The sequence below is a fragment of the Tursiops truncatus genome, chromosome 3, assembly GCF_011762595.2.
Source record: "Tursiops truncatus isolate mTurTru1 chromosome 3, mTurTru1.mat.Y, whole genome shotgun sequence".
In the NCBI taxonomy this organism is placed as follows: domain Eukaryota; kingdom Metazoa; phylum Chordata; class Mammalia; order Artiodactyla; family Delphinidae; genus Tursiops; species Tursiops truncatus.
The window spans coordinates 165112870-165126725 of NC_047036.1; the positions used below are offsets into that span (position 1 = coordinate 165112870).

The following is a 13856-nucleotide window of genomic DNA, read 5'->3' on the forward strand; positions in this document are numbered from 1 at the left end:
TCTCCAATTCAAATTTCCTATTACACTGGCTCTCAATTTTTGTTTCAAATCCACTCTTCAGTGTTCACAGCAGTCATTTGTTCCATGTAGTATCTCCGTTAAAGATAAGCATGATCAAAAGGACGGACAATAGAAACCTTTCCTTTGCTCCATCAGACACTTAGAGCAGGAAGGGGAAAGCTCAGGGAAAGCTCAAGCTCAATTCTGCAGGCTGTTTAATCCGTGTCCCTGAATGATGTGATGGGGGAGGGGGCAGGGGAAGCACCCTGGCACAGAACTAAACAAAGCTCTCAGTACCTTTTCTCTTTAAAGTCAGCAATGCTGATTTCATGATAGTGCCACCAAACAAGCTTTCTGATCCCATCCAGGGGAAAAGGCATAAGTGGCCTGTTCACATAATACATGCGTTATTAATAGGATCTCCTAGAAGGCTGTTAAATGCTAACAAACATGGAGAATATACACTTGGTGTCCAAGGAGGGGGAAAAGATCAGGAACTAGGGAGGGGTACATGAGGCACTCTCAGGCATGATTATTCTTAGGAAAAAAACTCGTCTTGCCATCTCAAAACTACTACTTGAGTTCTGACAGGCAGCAATTATAGGCAGTGCTGCAATGACAGAGCATTTTTCAGATCTTTAAGCCGAGGACAACTAATTCTAGCTATTCCACTAGTTTCCTGAAACAACAGGACTATGATTTCATCAGGAATAGACTCTTGAAATGCAGACTGATAAAGAGTGGTTGGATTATAACAGCCCAAATCTCTGTGGTTTGCCCACTTCAGAGACTATCTTGAGACTAATACTTTTAGAGTGTGAGTGCCTCTATCCGCAACTTTTTTTCCTATGCAACAACAGTCTTCAAAAACCTTAAAACATGTGCAACGCATTTCATGTAAATATTTCAGATTTCAAATAATCATTGAAACATATTTTTGGTATACCAAGACATGAATTAAAATATTTTTTAAAACCACATAATGAAAATAAGGACATTTTTAAGAAACCGTACGTATGTAAACAGTAAATTTCTTTAGACTTCACATACTGAGTATAAGATTTACCATAAAAAGATTACCTTTCTTATGCATCCCTTTAACCACAATCCAATACTTCTAATAATTTAATTAAACAGGAAAGTAATTAATTTAACCTGTACAGGGGAGCTCTAAACAAGAACATTTTAAGGTTTGTTAAGAATAACTGATTTACTGCACACCTGTAATTCTAAATTACACCACCAAAAATACACTGAAAGGGCTGAGCCAGGGCATTAATAGCAGTATGCCAAGGGAATATGAGAACCAGTTTGGAAGTATCCAAATAAACCACCAGGCTGGCTCCACACTTAATACAGTGCAAAATAGGAAATTGAGGTGAACTGCTTCTACATCCAGAAACGTCATGGCTGCTGCTGCCACCAGCTTTAAGGCTTCCAAAACTGAATTACTGAATGGTAAAGCAGTAAAAATATCACCTACTTTATCCATCATGTCCCAAAACTGGTTCACACACTCCTAAAAATGGAAAAATAATTTGGCCTGCAATCTCTTACAAAATTCTAACAATTGCATTTTCAAAGCCACATTCCTGGTTCTTGGAACTACTATACCTTATTATCAATGGAAGTATCAATTCAGCGGTTCAACCAAATCACGAGAACACAAATTTGGGGGTTATTCCAAAAACTAATTCGAATGAGACCCAACTGTACTGTAACAGAAATTCTAAGCTTTATTGAAGCAGCAGTCCCAAAAACCAAGAACACTGCATCTGGGATGCCACATGACACGCCCTTCAGACAAAAAGAAGAAACTTCACTCTTGCCCTAGGAGCATTGGCAGGAATGATTTGGCTGATCAAGGCAGGAAAACAAATCTCACACCAAAACGTTTTTCCATCCATGTTACCTGGAGAAATACTACATGGGAGCAGCCTACATGACTGTACAGAGGTTCATGGTGCCTAGTGCTTCTGGCATGTCATGGTTGAATTAAGTGATGGGACAATGATGGCAGTGGGCCATTCATAATTTCAAAACCCAATGCTGGGAGCACCAGTACACATACCAAAATGGCCTATCCAAGTGGCATCTGTCACTGAAATGTTAATCATTTGACAAATCAAGCTCAAATCTCTTTTCATTATGAATGCTCCAGAAAAACCAGTACCTTTCAGTCCTTCAAAAAGACTCCATTTAAGAATAATTTGATTCTAGGTTTCCCTTGGGGTAGGGGTGAGGGGAGACCTCAACACATTACACAAATGGTTCTCTATCAATAATTTTGTTTAAACCTGGGCTGAGCAATCTCTTTAGCCCTGTGTGCCACCAGCAGGGCCCAGAATCAGGAAAAGAAGACAAAAGAAGCAGAACAAGAGTATGAAAAGAAAGACACACGTGGTGTGCACGGGGGTGGGGGTGGGAATGGGGGGTGGGTAAAGCAGAGGACCATGGGGGCAACCAACCCCCTAGGACCTCCTGGTGGCAGCAGAGCTTCATTCAGTTGCTTCCTCTGCCCTAGGCCAGACTTTAACACCAGGGCTGTGACCGATGTGTGCCTAAAGGCACCAAATTACACAGCAGATGCTTTATTTTGAGCTATCCAATTGCCAATCTACTCTGTGTTTTCCTCCCCAGGGTGGGGAAGCTTAACAGTTTAAATACAAGCTACGGTTTTATAATTTAGGATCTGAGCAGCACAAGTTCCAGCTACCAACTTTTGATCCCAGGAAGACAGCCACAAAATTTAAACAAACTACCTTCCCGCCAGAACTTTAAAACAAAAAGGAAAAAGAAAAAATTTCTCCCACCTCATATGAAGAATTCAAAAAATTTCCTTAACACAAAGAGGCTCCCCTCAAGCTTAATCAAAGCCCTATTAACCATATTAAGCCAGTAAAATCATTCATAGGCCAAGGGATCAAACAAACAACCTGTTTGACACACAAGTGCATGACCACAAAAAGTAAAAATAAAAAAGTAGGATGGGGGGGCTTCACTCTCAAGCCTGGAGAGAACACATGCTCTACCCAGAACAGCTTCACTGACAAAAAAATAACCAAGGAATTATCCACGGAGAAGATGACACACCAACCTTCTGACCCTACTCAACCACCAGTACCATTACCTTTTTCTTTAACCAGGTCTTTAAGTGACTGCCATTTCACATCAAAAGGTATGTTTGTAATGAAGGCTCTGTATCTTTTAGTTGGATTGGCATACGGCTCAAAGCGATTGCCTCCTCTTTTTATGTTTTTCTCCTTCCTCTTCTCATTCTGAGCTGGTCGTTCTCCTTCACTGAATTCAAAAGAGAGGGGGAAAAAAAGTCCATATGTTAGCACAATACTAAAGACAATATTTGATTTTCCAGGTTTACAATCCCACACAAAGTTACATGTAACACAAGACTAATATTGATTCTGATTTGAAACAAACTAAAGTGGTCCATACAGCAGAATATTGCAGTAGTACGCTCCTTAAAACCCACCTATCAAAAAAAATCATTCCCAAGACAAATGTGCTTTCCTAGGCCTTCACACACTCCTGTGGGGCTCTAACAGAGGTGGGGGAGACAGGCCAACTCCCTGCCCAAGGTGCTTTAACGCCAAGACAGAAACAGGAAAAGAGAAAGAAGATTTATAACATTTCATGGAACAGAAATGAGGTGGTACACATAGGTCCAACCAATCTTAGCTTTACAAATAAAAGTGTCTTTCATTGTGGGCGGAAAAAAATTAGACTCAGGTACTTGTACACCATTAGCAGCATTATTCACAATAGCAAAAAGTGAAAACAACCCAAGTGTCCACCAACAGATGAATGAAATAAACTAAATGTGGTAGATCCATACAATGGAATATTACTTAGTCAGCCATAAAAAAAGAATGAAGTGCTGATACATGCTTCAACACAGATGAACTTTGAAAACATTATGCTAAGTGAAATAAGCCAGACATAGAGACAAAAGGAATAGAGGTTACCAGGGACTGGGGAGAGGTGGGAATGGCGAGTTACTGTTTAATGGCTAGAGTTTCTGTTTGGGATGATAAAAGAAAAAAGTTCTGGAAATGGCGAGTGGCTATTGGCATAGTGTACAACACTGTACCTAATGCCACTAAACTGTACACGTAATCATCTTAGAATGGCAAAATTTACATATATTTTACCACAATTTTTAAAAACAAAATTTTTAAGGGAAAGAAACCATTCTCTACTCAACCCTATTACTTTGAGGCTAGGGAAACTGAAGTCTGAGCAACGCTGGTAGGTAAAAGACAGCACGCAAACAATTCCACCTTTGGCAAAGAAGGGTGGATTCGTTTTTCTGACATGGCCTTTCCTGTAATCCTCTTTACCTTTGTGTGTTAGGTGCTTCCATGGAGTTAACATTTCTAAGCTCTACAGGTATGAATCTGGCTTAAGAGTGGGCAGGAAAAGTTTCACAAGAAACGCAGGCTCCCAAAGCACAGAACAAGACAGGCTGGAAGCCCAGTCCATAGCCCAGGAACCGGACAGGGTGTGCACAGCAGGGCAAGGCCCTGTGCCGGCTGCGTGTGGCTGTTCCGAGCCCCCTTTGACCATAGGCAGACACCTGTGAGAGCTGACCAGGAACAACTGGGGAGGCAGCAGCCACAGAAGTCCTCTCAGGGCACTAAGTCCAGCACTTTCTGCTTCCCAAGCCCTATGCTTTCCACCAGTGATAATCAAGGGACTCCCAAACTACAGATTCTAGCAGAGACTTTGTGATCCACAACAAAAATGGAAAGAAAACAAAAAGTCAAGATTACAGCATTGATGATTTATAAGACCACCTTCTTTAACGTAAAGGGTTGATCTTTATTCTAAGATATGTCTTCCCTGTGTGGGGGAGGGGTATTGTTCAAACATCAATGGTAGCTGGAGGATTTTCAGTGTACTTGGAAAAATTTAAGTCAGCAACCTTTTGTAGTCCCCAAAGTATTTTTTTCTACTGGTCCCTCATATCCAAACACAGCCGTGCCAAGTGGTAACCCAGTGAAGTTATTACCCTAGGCAAAACTAAGGAAAGCAACTTCCTCTATGATCTGAACTATACCAACATGCAATAAACAGACCTTCACATGGGCCGGCAGATGGGGGAGGGGGAGTAGGGCCACACCAATCCCCAGATTCCTAGAATTCTTCACTCTGTCTACCCAGGCTCACAACAGACCCTCCTCATGCTGACTGCACACCACAAGCACAGTCCACCCATCCACTCCATATGAAAGCCCTGCACCCGTCTGCCAGACAGAGCATGCATCTCACCCTCCCTACATAAGGAGGAAGTGTGTTACAACAATTCATAAAATGTAGATCAACCTACATTTCATGGGCCTACAGAGGGCCTGTGGGTAGGAATATATTTTAGAATTGGTTTCTTTTGAAACCCAAATATTCTACAATCTACATTAAAAAACATTATTCTGACACAGGGTTCATGACACAGTAATGCTTCCAGCCTGGGTTTTCAAAGACTGCCCAGCTCACCTTATTAGTTACAAAATGTATAAATAACGAATTACAAGACATAGTAGGTAACAAAGTGTCTAGGCCATATTCTGCCATGCATCATTACTGCTAAGAATAAACTACCCAATCTAACCCCAGAAGCTGGGGATTTGGTTTGGGGTTAATCCACCTCACATGGCTCATCATCAAGAAAGCAGCTCAAATGGGTTATGGCCAAGGTGTGAGCAAAGCACTACTACACCCAAGTCTTTCTCTGGCTAATCATTTCCTCTCTCTGAGAAGTTTCCTCCTATCTCATCACTTCCAGTTTCTTAAAAAATTGACCTTTTTGTAACTCTAATAATCACCATCAACTCTATTCTTGACAGAATTGTAGAAAACCACCCTCAAAGAAACCTCACGTGACGCATGTTCAAGTATAGATGATGTGACAGTTTAAGAAAAGCCCATTTATTAAATGTTTAATTCAATTTTCTCACTTACCTTCGGGATAAAATTAGGGGAATATGCTTCTAGCCCTAAAATACATATAACACTTAACTGTGAAAACCTTTTAGAAGCACATTTTTATAGGTAGATTATAATTTAGCTACACTGATGAAATAAACTGCTTTATCCTAAATACCCCAAATTTAGATTATAGAATCTTAAATGTTAAAACACACCTACCATACATTATCCACAACTAGATACTTACCCAGAAGAAAATATATCCATACAAAAATTTAGACCCGAATGCTCATAGCAACATTACTTGTAATATCCCAAAAGGAAATCTAAATGTCTACTAACAGGTAAATGAATAAACAAACTATAGTATATCCATACACTGAAATACTACTCAGCAAAAAGTAATGAACTACACACAACGTGGATGAATCTCAAAATACTTACACTCGAAATCAGACAAAAGAGGAGTACATATGGTAATATTTCATCATATACAACTATATTTGAGAAAATCTAATCTGGCAAACTAATCTATAGTGGGTTTTCTCAACCTCAACACTACTGATATTTGGGGGCCAGATAATCCTTTTGTTGTGGGAGGCTGCCCTGTACACTGTAGGATGTTCAGCAGCATCCCTGACCTCTACCCCAGAGAGGCCAGTAGCAGCCCCATTCCTCAGACTTGAAAATGAAGACCAAAAGTATCTCCAAGACACTTCCAAACGTCCCCTGAAGGGAAAGAAGAAATCACCCCACTGAGAACCACTGATGCATACTAATGGCCTGGGGGTGGGGAAAAAAAGGACTCAGAGGATTACAAAGGGGGAGCAAAGGGGGTTATGGTTGTATTTATTATCTTGATTCAGTGAGGGTATCAAATCGTACACTTCCAACTTATTCAGTTTATTGTGCCAATCATACTTTTTTTTTTTTTTTTTTTTTTTTTGGCGGTACTCAGGCCTCTCCCGTTGCAGAGCACAGGCTCCGGACGTGCAGGCTCAGCGGCCATGGCTCACGGGCCCAGCCGCTCCGCGGCATGTGGAATATTCCCAGACCGGGGCACGAACCTGTGTCCCCTGCATCGGCAGGCGGACTCTCAACCACTGCGCCACCAGGGAAGCCCCAATTATACACTTTTTAAGTTTCCACTAGTTTCTTAAATTTCAAACCTGACCCCAATATAACTTGACTTTTAACTCCTATATAAAGTAACAAATTTGTCATCTTTCAAAGAAACTGAAGCTACCTAAGCAAGCTAAATGTCTTACCAATATTCTCCTTGCTAAGTGGCTCCCAATTCCCAATGAACACCCCATCTGATTCTGGCACCCAATCATCTACCTGAAGTTCTAAATAGACCCAATATGTTAAAAAACTTTTTCTGACATTCTATCAACCTAATTCATGATACATCAATAAAGATAAGGCCAAAGTATCTGCAAGAACCTCTCAAATCATTAAAATAGATTAAGTATGTTTAATATGGCTTTGGAATTGTTTCACTGACTGCATTCTTTGAAAATTGATAATTTAACATGTCACTGCTCCACCATACTAGAATTATACTGTACATAAAGATCACAAGTAAAAAGATTGAGTGCCTGCCTACTTCACCAAGGGCTGCCACATTCACCATGTAAAACAGTGAATCCCTACCCTCCCTTACGCCTCCATGGCATTCCCTCTCACATATAATACTCTCATTATTCTCACAGTTTTTCAATCAAGTGTAGTTTGAAACGGCAACCCCGATACCTTGAAATCCTGACCACATCTCCTGAGGGAAAAGACTCCCCCACCCCCCATATTCCCTTGAGAACCATCCCTTATGTAAAATGACTCTTCACAGAAACCCTTTCAATCCTGAGTTTCCCCTAATGCATTTAAGATGTGGAGAGCACTATTCACAGCACTATTCTAGCTCCAGGTCCACCTCTTCACTACCCACGTGACTTAAGCGCTTTCCATCTCTGGTTCTTTACCAGCAAAACCAGCATAACCTGTATCCATGTAGCTCACAGGGATGTCTTGAGAATCAACAATCAGCCTAACAAAAAGCAGGTTGGTAAATGTTAAGCACAATACCTAAGGGAGCAGTACTACGGGTGACTAAGAGGTAGGGTTATCTAGGTCTGAACCCCAATGTCACCAACTCTTTGTCAGGCCTCAGTTCCTTCATCTGTGCAAGGAGGTTACTTATCCACTCTGACAAGTTTAAAGGAGAGACTTGGCACACTAACTGTGGCAATGATATATTTTTGTACCAAAAATTTTCTGGAGAATGATTCACTCCTTGCCTTCTACCATTGCACATACTGATTAAGCTTTAAAATAAGCCCACTGGGGCCGTGGCTGAGGAAACCTAGGCACTGTACTCATTACAGACTACCAAAGGAGCAATTCAGCTTTCACCTCTATGACTGCAAAACATGGTAATGGGAGAGACCATCTGCAAACTCCTAAATGAAACAAGCAACCTAATCTTTGCAGACTAGCATCTCCCTGCCTAGCCATGAATAAAATCAAAGAGCAAAGTGAAAGCAAAGAGCTGGCAGCATGCATTCAAACAACCTACAGCCCCTATTCTAATCTTGAGCTCACAATCAAATGTGCCTCAAAATTATTATCAAGTATACCATCACTTTTTAAAGTACAGCAAACACTCAAATCATTGCAAAGCACGGAGAATCTGGTTAAAAAAAAAACACTTTAAATAACTGTGTTCAGTGAGAGGTTACCAGGGTGGTGTGTGGAAGCAGCAAAGGACCTGGAGTCAAGATGGCCTCCCCCAGATTCTTTGGGTCAATTTCCTTAACCTGGGTCTTCTCAATTGTTTAAAAAAAAAAAAAAAAAAAGTTTTTCTTGACTGTAAAACAGTGTCAACACTAACATTACATCCCCAGGAATTTATACTAAATACAAAGTTTCATTTTTAAAATAGCCTCTCTCTCAGTTTTCTGATTCAGCCACAAGGTTACTCTGAAAGTGGAGTAGGTTAAGTCACTGATTTTAAATGGACAGTGCAAGCTTTATTTTTAAAAAATAAAATTTTAAATTAAAAAAAAAAAATCAAACCTAAGCCTACATAGTCCTCTAAAATGAACGCTTTTACCTCCTGATTAATATACTCTAACTCTGAATCTTGATTATTATTTTTAACTTCAGAATTTATTTTTTTAATTTTTTTTTTTATTCATTTATTTTTGGCTGCATTAGGTCTTGCTGCTGCATGCAAGCTTTTCTAGTTGTGGTGAGCGCGCTTCTCACTGTGGAGGCTTCTCTTGTTGCAGAGCACGGGTTCTAAGCACGCGGGCTTCAGTAGCAGTGGCAGCTTGCAGGCTCTAGAGTGCAGGCTCAGTAGCTGTGGTGCACGGGCTTAATTGCTCCACGGCATGTGGGATCTTCCCAGACCAGGGATTGAACCCGTGTCCTCTGCACTGGCAGGCGGCTTCTTAACCGCTGCACCACCAGGGAAGTCCCTTGACTGTCTTTAGATGGAACAGATTTCTCATCAAAATAAAACAAATCCTCCTCTTATACCCAGAAGAAAAGGAACTGCAAAACAAGCTGTCCCATCTGGGGTCCTCATCAAGCTTGCTATCTCACTGCCTTTTTGGTTTACAGCACACTCCACTCCTGGTGGAGACAAAGGTAAGAAGAATCCAGTCTCACTCATTTCCCATCCCTCAAAGGCTTTCAAGATAAAAATCTAAATTCCTTCGTCTGGAATTCATTGCCCACCAGCTGGCCCCCAGTGCTCCAGCAGTTTGGGTTCTTTATAAATACATATCAAATATATAAATATATAAAAATCCCTAGTCTTTGGACACTCTCCTGTGCCTCTCTCCATCATCTTTCATCCTCCTCCCCCTAGAGGAACACCTCTTAACTGCCCCCAGCTGGTTAGGTTGGGGGGAGGGGAGCCCCTCCATGCTCCCTACCTAGTAACTCCTTTTACTAATACCACAGAACAATTACTTTACTACAAAAATATTCCTTGGCCTTCCCTGTGGGGGTAGGGGGGTTGTTTTCTAAAGAACTCTGCTTTAAAAACTCTGTGATGTAAAAAAAACACAACGAACACTAACTTTTCCAATGGCCCTCCCAAACAGATCTAAGTGTTCGTAACTTTCTAAAATAGTCTCTACTAAGCAGTCCTAGACTTTGAGGTTCTTTCCAACAAGGGCTCTTTTAGCTCTGAAACCTTCAGATTCTTTCTAATAGCCCATGTGTTAACGTTCGTCACAAAATGACTATTTGGAATCAGTCACAAAATGACTATTTGGAAATGGACAGTGGAAAATGGGAAATTTGAAAAATGTACCCCAGATGCTATAATCTATAACTAATAACTTCTCACCTAGCACGATTCTAGCAGCACTCCATCCTGTGATAAAGAAATAAAGGAAATAGGTAATGAAAAAAGTTTAAATGAACACATCCCTTTCCAGAGTTTTCAATAATAAAGGGTTGGGAATACTTCTAAGATGCCTTTCTCTTGATTTCCAAGGACCAGTAACCACGGTATTTTGTTCCTCCCCACCTAAGGAGAGAAAGTTCAACAACATAGCTAGTATTTAGTGAGTGTTCATTAACAAAGCGTTTTAACTACATTCACTTTTAATCCCCACGAACTCCAATTAAAAATTTGTGGGAAGGCAAATTCATAGGAGACAGAACGTATAACACAGGTAACCAGGAGAGGGGGAGAAGAGGAAGTTACTGTTTAATTGGAATGATGAAAAAGTTCTGGATGTGGATACTGGTGATGGCTGCACAACACCGCAAATGCAGTTGACGCCACAGAATCGTACACTTAAAAATGGCTAAAACTGTAAATTTCACCTTACGTATGTTACCACAATTTTAAAAAAACGTATGTGGCAAATCAAATGTGTGCCCAGCCTTCCCCTGTCCTCCCCCCGACAGCTGCCGGGAGGAGGCAAAACGTCTCTCCATCTTTCAGGCGCCTGTAATCAGAATGAATGGGGTTCAAGGGGACATAAGGTGATGCTTTAAAGCTTTATGGAAACTTTAAAAACCGAGGACCCGAGACAGACCTCTAACCAGGACTGAAAGGGTGACGGAGTTTGGAAATGGGTTAACCCGCCTGATGATGGAAAAATCTTCCCCTGGAACACGGAAGAGAACGTTTCCTTTTTTTTTCCCCCCTATAGTTTGTTTCTACGGCTGAACATTGAGCAGCAGGTCCGATCTCTCCACAAATACCTACTGCGCACCTGGGGAGGAGGTAAGGGACTTGAGCCATGGCCAGAGCGTGGAGCGAGGGGCGGTTCCGACAGAGGCACTTATCGCGGGGACGGGGGAGGGGGGGCTGGAAAGGAGGGGAACGGCGCGCGCCGGGGGGCGGGGGGGGGGGAGGAGGCTCCCGGAGCCGGCCTCGCGGTCCTTCCCGATACCCACCCGCCTCTGCTACCGTTTACCCGGACCGACAACGGGCGAGATCCTGCGTGCGCAATCCCTCCCCTCCCCCCACTTTACCGATCGGGAAACTGAGGCCCCAGGCCATTGCGGAGAGACGTGAAACCACGCGCCCAACCAAGGTCACCCGACAGGCGAGCGGGTCGCGGACTGCGGGGCTCATCGGCTCCGTGGCCCGCGCGCCATTATCCCCGCGCGCAGAGGCCCAGCCTGAGGCCTTTGCGTCGGGGTCGGGGTCGGACCCGGCCTGGAGGGACCGGGAGAGTTGAGGCCCGAGACCTGGGAAGAAGGAGCTGTCCTAGAGGCGCTCCCGGGGCCGCCCGGCTTCATCCCTCACGGCCTGGGCGGCCCCCACCCTCGGCAGACCCTGAGGGGAAAGCCCGGCCGAGGCCGCGCCGGTGGGAAGCCGCCAAGACCTAACAGAGCCGCCGCCGGCCGCCGCAGAAGTGCCCGGCCAGGGACAAGGAGCCGTGGAGTACTCACCCTTTCGGGCCCGGAGCTCCGTTGCCACTCGGCACGCCGGGCGCGCCGCTCTCCTCCTCCATTTTGGGCTCCGTCGCCGCCACCTCGGCTGCCGCTTCGACCCCTGCCGCCATTTTCTCCGCGTCTGGGCTTTGTGTGAGCGAGCGGGATGCGCGGCGCTGCGCCTGCGTGCTCACGTGATCCAGCTCGACCAGTAACGTCTGCTCGCGCCGCGGCGGCCTCCCGCCTCCTTCCCTCCAACCCCGGGCCACGCCCCTGTTCCGGGCCACGCCCCCGCCGCGCGCAGGCGCGCATCGTCAGCTGTTACTAATTCATTCTCGCAACTAACTTGCGTTTGGCGCCTACTGGATACTCCATCCGCTCTCCAGGTCTGGTAGAGGCACCATCTCTCCACCCCCCCACACGTGGACCTCGTCACTCCCAGCTTTCTGTAATCACAGCTAGGGCAGAAGGGCAGCGAAAGTTCTGTTTACTAGGCTAGAAAGGAGTTAGGCAGGCAAGGGTAGGACACTGAAAGACCAGGCCGTAGGACAAATGTGTAAAATGCTCTCTCTCTAAGCAAGTATCGTCCTGCACCAAGAATATCTGGGCTCTATCCGACCTGTCTCCCCACCACTCTGAGAAGTCCTGGGCGCAGAGCCCATGGCCTAGGTCTCTCTCACTAACAGCCGTCAACAACCAGACGCCTAGCTGGAGACTTTGAATGTGCTTATGAATGTTTCTTGAGTGAATGAACAAGCAAGAAGCCAAACATGGTGATAGAAATCACACGATGGAGGCTCCTTCCTGCCTGACCGTGGGTCCCTCTGCCCTGAGAGCTTGGCCCTGTCCACAAATGGGTTTTCAGGGCTGTTACAGGACCATGTCCTGGGACAGCCACAGTGGCCTGGGAAGAGGCCAGAGCCCCCAGCATTCAGAGGTCTCAGGCTCCCTTACCCAGCAGCCACCCCTGGTCTCTGTTGTCTCTGGTACTTTGAAATAAATGCTTCACTGGATCTTGAAGAAGTTCCCATCTAACCACCAAACTCTAAGCTCACAATGGGAAAAATGGGTTTTTTTCCCCCTATCTCACAAAATAACTACATTTCATCAGGCTCTGAGGAACTATCTCACCTGCCACACCTTCCTCCAAATTAAATACTTAATCCAGCCAGGCTGAGAACTCCAGGCCCGGAGAATAAGTCCAATAGCCCAGGCTAAGGCAGAGAATAGGCCCCACCCTCTCTTTCCAGCTCCCATTCCCAAGAACTTCCCAGACTCACCTGTCTCAGAACTCCTTTCTCTTGCCCATCTGCAAGCCCCTCCTCTCATCTCCACCCACCCACCCCGCCCCCTCCCCCCGGAAATCTCTGATCTACTAAAATCCCCTGTGCACACCAACCCTCTTCACATGGTCCCACTGGAATCTATCTCAGTTTCCTTTCCTCCCCGTTAGACCTCTCTCTCTCTCTCTCTCTCTTTTTTTTTTTTGGCCTGGACAGCCAGGGAAGTTCCCCCCTCCCCCTTAGATCTCTCGAGACCAGAGGGGCCCCTGGACCAGAAGAAGCCTCATGAATCTCTGAATTCCCTCGCCCAACAGGGCTCAGAAATGGCGGAAGAGGCCACAGCAGTCTGTCAGAATCATGGAGAGGAGGCCGAATACAAAGCAGCGGGGACAAGAAGGCACCTTTTCTCTGATCCCTTCTCCGGCAGTGGGTGTGACTGGAGATGAGCCACAAGCCAAGCCCAGGCTGAGGAGACAAACTTTCTACTAGGCTGTGCTCCTCTATAGGCTGGTTGATTTAATCCAACACTGCCCAGATTCCTGGGTTTAGCCATTGCCTGCACTATTAATTCCTTCACTCTTTCCTGTAACTGACACTTTATTTTCTTTAAAAGAAGGATGTTTTGGGAATTCGCTGACGGTCTGGTGGTTAGGATTCTGCCCTCTCACTGCCAAGGCCTGGGTTCGATCCCTAGTTGGGGAACTAAGATCCTGCAAGCCTCCC

The 13856-nt window shown here is 44.5% G+C and overlaps 1 protein-coding gene across 12 annotated transcripts in view; it reads right to left on the bottom strand.

Moving 5' to 3' along the window:
• HNRNPM (heterogeneous nuclear ribonucleoprotein M) overlaps positions 1-12017 on the bottom strand; it is a 51235-nt gene extending 39218 nt beyond the window's left edge. For 3 of the 12 annotated variants that reach the window (XM_073803286.1, XM_073803293.1, XM_073803287.1), the window contains exons 1-2: positions 11869-12014; positions 3131-3300 (exon numbers count right to left, since the gene is read on the bottom strand). In XM_073803286.1, coding sequence (XP_073659387.1) covers positions 3131-3300; positions 11869-11981 — 283 coding nt within the window. In that variant the 5' untranslated portion in view covers positions 11982-12014. Of the gene's footprint in view, positions 1-3130; positions 3301-11868 lie in introns of all 12 variants that reach the window. The other 9 variants (XM_073803288.1, XM_033854428.2, XM_073803289.1 and 6 more) reach the window with 6 other exon arrangements.
• Positions 12018-13856: the final 1839 nt, after the last annotated feature.